The sequence below is a fragment of the Coregonus lavaretus genome (assembly GCF_964263955.1).
Source record: "Coregonus lavaretus genome assembly, contig: HAP1_SCAFFOLD_773, whole genome shotgun sequence".
Classification (NCBI taxonomy): Eukaryota; Metazoa; Chordata; class Actinopteri; order Salmoniformes; family Salmonidae; genus Coregonus; species Coregonus lavaretus.
Window position 1 is genome coordinate 226880 of NW_028164837.1, and position 6789 is coordinate 233668.

A 6789-nucleotide genomic window follows, 5' to 3' on the forward strand; every position below is an offset into this window, starting at 1 on the left:
AAATGGGGCAAAAGGGACTGCTAGGGGGGGGGAGAAGGAAAAAGAGGGGGGGGGGAGGGGGGGAAAGAGAAAAAACGGAAAGAGAAAAGGAGAAAAACAAACAATTTGTCATGTTTTTTTCTCCACTCACAACGCCTTTAAAGTTATTTTCACACGCATGTGCGCTTATTTTTATCACTTTTATCGACAACATTGACACTTTGTCTCCTGCGGGATTCGATCCGACGACGCTGTGCACCGTGGCAGCATGCACCAATACCATGCATTAACATAATTTTTCTTTCGTATAACGTGTATATTGCTTGTATTAAGTGAGTTGTGTGAATATTGCATGTATTGTTTAAAAGCAGCCAGAACCAAAATCATTGTGTGTGTGTTAACATACTTGGCCAATAAATCTGATTTTGATGTAATTAAAGTGCTATGTGTCATTCATCCTGATTAGGGGGTTAGTTGTCCCAGATATATATATATATATTTAGCAACTGTCCCAGACTGCGGGGGACCAGAAGTGGGTGAACAACCTGAACTTGTTCTTCAACAGGTTTGATCAGCCCCTACCCCGGCTGCTGCACACCTCAGGTGCACCCCCAGAACACTGCCCTACCCCCATCTCCACAGCACTCAGGTCACAGACCCCCACCGCTTTGGCTTCTCCTGCCCCATCCCTTTCATCTCACCTCTTACCCTCAGCTCCACCCCCTCTCAACACCCCCTACAACATCAAACACTGGTGAGAAAAGAGGTCAGGAAGATCAAAGCAAGAAAGTATGTATTTTCATTGGCAGAGGGCTTTCCAGGAGTGCTGATATTTAATAACAGCACTGGTAGCCTACTTAGTTACTTTGCAAGAGTTCTAGGAATAAAGTATAGGAGGTATAGGAGAAAAACAATCCAGAAGTCAAAATTTGAGAAACTTTGGTCAGTTTATTCAACCTGAAAGTATATATTTAGCAAATATATACATCTTTATTTTTTTGTTGTTTTCTTTTTTAGAACACCATGCAATGCACAAACACAGAAATGAAAAACATAACTATATACAATACTTTACTATCTACACATTATTATACAATTTGACAAACTTTGGTCACTTTATTAAACCTGAAAGTATATATTTAACAAATATATACATCTATTTTTTTTTTATTGAATTTTTTAGAACACAGAAATGAAAAACTTAACTATATACAATACTTAACTATTTACACATAACTATTATATACAGTATTTATTTATTCATACATTTTCCTTTATTTCCCACTGGCAAGACTGGTCAACTGGTCCTTCCACTCTGCCAGGGTGAGTCCTGAGGCTGGACAGTACCACCGCCCCTTCAGCTGGGTGTGACCCGTACTTTTGTTTTTCCCCTGCCCACACTGCTTGCAAATGTACTGGTAGGTATCCCTGAACTTCTTGCGTGGAGGTTCACCCCTAGCCATCAGCTCCTCGTTCTCCTGGGCAGCTTTTTTCTGTCTCCACGTACGTTGCCTTGGCTGAACAGAGGTGCCAGGTGGTGGAGGGGCCAGGTACAGTGGATGGTCAGCAGGTGGCTGGAAGGGGGGAGGTGGCTGGAAGGGGGGAGGTGGCTGGAAGGGGAGAGGTGGCTGGAAGGGGGGAGGTGGCTGGTACGAAGGCCAGGCAGGAGATGGTGGTGGTGGCAGGTAATCCTGCTGGTACGAAGGCCAGGCAGGAGATGGTGGTGGTGGCAGGTAATCCTGCTGGTACGAGGGCCAGGCAGGAGATGGTGGTGGTGGCATGTAATCCTGCTGGTACGAGTCCCAGGCAGGAGATGGTGGTGGTGGCAGGTGACCCTGCTGGTACGAGGCCCAGGCAGGAGATGGGGGTGGTGGTGGTGGCAGGTGACCCTGCTGGTACGAGGCCCAGGCAGGAGATGGGGGTGGTGGCAGGTTACCATGCCATACGTATGACCCAGGCTGGTAGTGCTGTGCCAAGGCAGAACGAACACTGTGCCGAGGGCGTATCACTGCCTCACCCTCCCGGTTCTCTGGCTCCTCAAACACCATAGCCTCATGCCCATGCTGCACAGGAGCAGCCGGAAGAGTCTGGGCTTCAGGGAGTGAGTCCTTGGCCAGTTCAAACCGTTTGGGGAGTATGGTGCCCTGCAGCAGCATGTCCCTGTCCTTCCTCTTATCCCTCCTAAGCAGCCTAAAAGACAAAAATGCATACAGTAGCTTCAGTTAGTTCTTTTATACATAGTAGCCTATCCTCCTATGTTTAGTATTTTCTAACAAGCAAGCAGTTGAAGGTTTTTCTTGCAGTTTAATAATATAATAATATAATGTCATTGTATAGGAAAGGTGCACACGTAAAAAACAAGACTCACCAAGAAGAGATTGTTGTGTTGTTTACTGGTATCAGAACCACGTTGGTCTTCTCCAGAACAACCCTGCTGTCCTCCAGCAGCTGTTTAAGATGGCTGTAGGCCACCACAATGGACTGTGGGATGGGCAGAGTTCTACTCCTTGTGTCCTTGGGCCTGTTTGGTGCTTGCTGAAACTCTTTTAAAAGTCTCAGGCAAACACATTCGCTGACCCTGTGGACTTCGGGGTCCTGGGCTGCCTGCCCGTGAGTCATGAACAGTCTGTGGGAAAGAAGGATGATATGGTCCGGACTTTAAACAAGGCTGTAAACAAAAAATAATAATAATAGCAACAACCTGTCACCTGTGAACAGCCCAATTTACCCCCCACAAACTAATATAATCACAAAATATTTTTTTCAATCCTGATTTGACGCAGTACAGCCTTCTGATTCAATGATTTGTAATGAACCAAAATGATTAAGAATTGTGTCAAATCACCTCTCTGCCGCCTGCTGTCCAGGAGCAGAGCCACTCGGCTTCCTGGGCGCTCTCCAAGGTCCTGCCACGGTCTTCTTCCTCGCTTTCTGGCCGAACCTCAAAGGTTCCTTGTCCATAGCAGGGAGAGCCATGTAAAGATGGACTATGTCAGCCTCCTCTTTTGATGACAAGGCAGTGATGGTTCGGTTCAGGCCAACCAGGTAGGCTGCCAGGTCATCAACCGCATCCCAGCCCAAGACACCTCTGGAATCACATCGGCTATTCTGAAAAGTGAAAATCATGAAAAAAACACATGTAAATAAATGTGTAAATTTCTTTGAACTATTTGAGCAATGTTGACCTTTTTTCTCTCTCCATAAAACGTAATACTTGACGTTTTACTTGACAAACGTATGATACTTGTGGCATATCATTAGCGAACTTGTTACATATCTTGTTTTTGAGAAAGGTGTTACATTACCTGGTCTGATGTGCTGTCTTGTGTGTCGTCTTCCTCCACAATGATGTCCTCATCCAGGGATCTGGGTCCACTGTCACCCTCCAGTGTCACCTGGGCCTCCACGGCACATATTGGAGGATCAGGATCACCTACCCTAAGGTCAGCTACCTGGCACACCGTGACGTCAGGTTCACCCCCGTCGTCCTCGAGCTCCTCTGTGGGGATCTCTGGCAGCTGCTGTGGAACCAGCAGGTCGCCTCTATTGGACTGGGCCAACAGGTACTCCACAGCAATGCGCTCGCCTGTAACACATAGTGTTTAAACACATAGTTAAAGAAGAGGAAAGGACACAAACACAGACACAGACACATCTCCTACATGTAGAGCCCGATCTTCACTCCCACGTCCTCTGAGGAGGGGTGGAGGTGGCAGAGAAAAGAAAAGTGGGAGAGGAAGTAATACTCAAATGCTCAGTGCTGATCTGAGAGCTATCTCACCAGTAGGTTTTCCAGGTGGGGTGAATTCTGGAACCAGAGAACAACCAAGGACCCGCTGGCTCATGCTGTTTAGGTGAGACATCAAGCGAACATCAAATGTCCTCAGGGTTGATGCCCCCACCACAGCTACAGCTTCCTTTGCCCGGTTCATGTTCCACCTCGATACCCCCTCCAGCATGTACATTTGTGTGTGCAATGCATTGCATCGAAAGCCTAAGAAACAAAATACTCAGGTTAGGTCAACCATTATTATGAAGTCAATACATATTAACACCTATTAAATACAAAGTGACAATTACATTGTTATTTGAATAATTCAAGTGCATACTATGTCATAACACAGACTTTTTTTTAAGATCAGCATACGGCAAGTTAACATTTTGAATTTACCTGGAACAAAAGCACACTGGTGGCGGTGAAAACTCTCGAGGGAGGAGGACCCCCTCCCACACCTGAGGACGTCAAGGACTTTGCCACCCTTCTGCAGTGTCCCTGTCTTTGTGTACAACTCCACCCCTGCAGGGTCCTGGATGCACTCCAGGTGCTTCTGCTGCACCTCCCACACATGGTGCATGCTGTCAGGGTTCACTAGACGCAGCCCCGTGGTGTCAGTCAGCTCCCACATCGATTCGAGCAGCCCCGAAATCATGACCCGGATTTCCTCCACTGCACGGGTCCTCCGCCTGCAGTGCTTTGCCATTTCACCAGTGCTGATACTGGCCAAGAGCAGTGCCTCAGTGGGAGCATTTCCGCCATGGCTGCTCTTCCACTCCCCTTTCTTGGCCTCCTTAAGCCGTTGCACATCCTCCTGATCCCACTCAAAGATACAGGCGGAAAGTTTGGAGCAAAAGGTACCGTAGAGAGGGTGGTGCTCAGTAGTGAGGCCGCAGTTAAACCTTCGCATGAAGTGGAAGACGTCTAAACGGACGACAAACTTCCATGGTCGAAAGAGTCTCAGCACTGACGACACACCTGTGAAAGACAAACATTGATTATTACAGACGTGATCATCTATTTTTTGGGCAATTACATTACATTGTTAGTTTATAGATTACTATCACCATTTTTCTCTTTTTTTAACATCATAATTAACTTTAGTTAATTACATACTGTAATCTGCAATGTATATTTCATAAAGTAACAATTTCAGCATCCCACCTGACTGGCTGCAGCAGTCCCGGTCAACATAGATAGCCTCAGGCTCAGCTTGTCCAGCATTCTCATAACGTGTGACGATGCCCTGGCACAACTCTTCCAGCCCTGCACCTTCACCTGTCGTCAGAACACTGTTCAGAACCTGGCCAAGCTCGTTGCCGATGTTGGACATCCATGCAGCGGTGTCCCCTATACTGCCAGCCAGCTTCTTGGTGATCTGAAAAACAAACAAAAACAGAACGTTCTAAAAAAAACTGTACAAACTTACTAAAATTAATACTATTTCATCATTAGGATGATAAAGTAAACTATTTATATCCATTCCAATTGGTTAACATCAGAGTAAATAAAATTAATGCTAAAACCCTCACCTTCTTTGTAGAGTCCATCTTCAGAATTCTACCATAGGTAGAGGTGATCACCCCCTTCATCTCTTCCAGGTGGCTGAGGATGTCGTTGGAGTGGACCGTCTCAAACCACTGGGCAAGTGGAAGGGGCCTGAAGGGTGGAGGAGGAAGATGGACAGCTGCAGAAGAGACGAAGGTAGCCATCTTCAAATGAAGCTCACAGTCAGACAGGTAGCGGATGGTCTGACGTGCCCACTCCTCGCTGTGTGCTTCCTCTACTGCAGACTGGAGGTAGGAGGAACTGTTCCCACTGGTCCTTGGCTTCAGGAAAGTCATACACTTCCTATCCAGGGCTAGCTGTGTAGTGAGGACAGCGGGAAACAGGCTCCTATGTGCCACATCCAGTTGAGCAAGGATTTCCTGGCTCCATGGGCAGACCGGCAGCATACACTTGCTGCAACGTGGATAGTCCCCTCCCACAAGGTAGTAGCGGGTATCCACATCTATCACCTCCCTCACCTTCGGGTAGATCCCTGAGTGGTGCATTTTCCGGTCACACCGCGTGCATTTCAGAGGAATCCCCCACATCCTCATTGGTGCCCAGAGGAACATCCTCTGCCGGAAGTGCCACCCGGGCTCGGGAGGAGACGGTTTGTGCTGCAGTGGTGGATGAAACCAGCACGCCTCCATTTTCTGCCTCAGCTGACCTGTAGGCTCATAGAGGACCTTGGCAATCCACACCCGATCTGCTGGCTGTATAACCTTTTTGAATTGATTGGGGAGAAAAGCTTCCCAATCAATGGAAGCTGGCCTAAGTGGAGTTTGAGGAGTGTGGCGTGGCGTGCTGGAGCAACCTGTTGGAGGAGGGAGCAGAGATGTAGTTGTCGGCGGAGATGGTGTGGGCTGTAGAGATGGTGTGGCCGTTAGCCGTGGAGATGGTGTGGGCCGCGGAGATGGTGTGGTCCACGGAGATGGTGTGGGCCGCGGAGTTGGTGTGGGCCGCGGAGATGGTGTGGCCGTTAGCCGCGGAGATGGTGTTGGCCGTGGGGATGGTGTGGTGGAGCTACCTGTTGAAGTTGGCGATGGAGGTTGAGCCAACCAGGATAAATAATGGAACTGTTCTATATGCTCCAACAGGCCAACAGAACCTTGGACCTTGGCCCCACAGGTGTCACATGTCTCCTCTACATGGCGGTCAGAAAGGTGCATGGAGAATTTTTCTGCCTTCACAACCTGATTGCACTGACAGCACTTTACTGTTCTGTCTGCACTGGTGCCTCCGCCTGCCTGCCTTGAGCCTCCACCTGCCTCATAGGAGCCTCCACCTGCCTGACTGGAGGCTTCTCCTGCCTGACTGGAGCCTCCACCTGCCTGACTGGAGGCTTCTCCTGCCTGACTGGAGCCTTCTCCTGCCTGACTGGAGCCTTCTCCTGCCTGACAGGAGCCTCCACCTGCCTGACTGGAGCCTTCTCTTGCCTGCCTGGAGCCTCCACCTGCCTCTGATGCATCTGACTGAAGGGGGGAGGC

The 6789-nt window shown here is 48.6% G+C and overlaps 1 protein-coding gene across 1 annotated transcript; it reads right to left on the minus strand.

The window, feature by feature from the left end:
- Window positions 1-989: 989 nt before the first annotated feature.
- On the minus strand, window positions 990-6530 carry LOC311115080 (uncharacterized protein). The gene is made up of 8 exons (XM_084190289.1): window positions 5287-6530; window positions 4919-5132; window positions 4151-4732; window positions 3761-3973; window positions 3285-3565; window positions 2825-3087; window positions 2348-2605; window positions 990-2169 (listed from the first exon to the last, which is right to left on the minus strand). Exons 1-8 carry the CDS (start codon window positions 6469-6471, stop codon window positions 1254-1256), a joined length of 3912 nt encoding a protein of 1303 aa, XP_084046415.1. The 5' UTR covers window positions 6472-6530; the 3' UTR covers window positions 990-1253.
- Window positions 6531-6789: the final 259 nt, after the last annotated feature.

Excerpts from the sequence above, each read along its gene's own strand:
- LOC311115080 (XM_084190289.1), bottom strand. The coding sequence starts at position 6,471 with ATGCACCTTTCTGACCGCCATGTAGAGGAGACATGTGACACCTGTGGG. Across the intron at positions 3,974-4,150 it reads CCAGTGTGCTTTTGTTCCAG|GCTTTCGATGCAATGCATTG; the intron begins GTAAATTCAAAA and ends TTTGTTTCTTAG. Across the intron at positions 2,606-2,824 it reads GGACAGCAGGCGGCAGAGAG|ACTGTTCATGACTCACGGGC; the intron begins GTGATTTGACAC and ends TCTTTCCCACAG.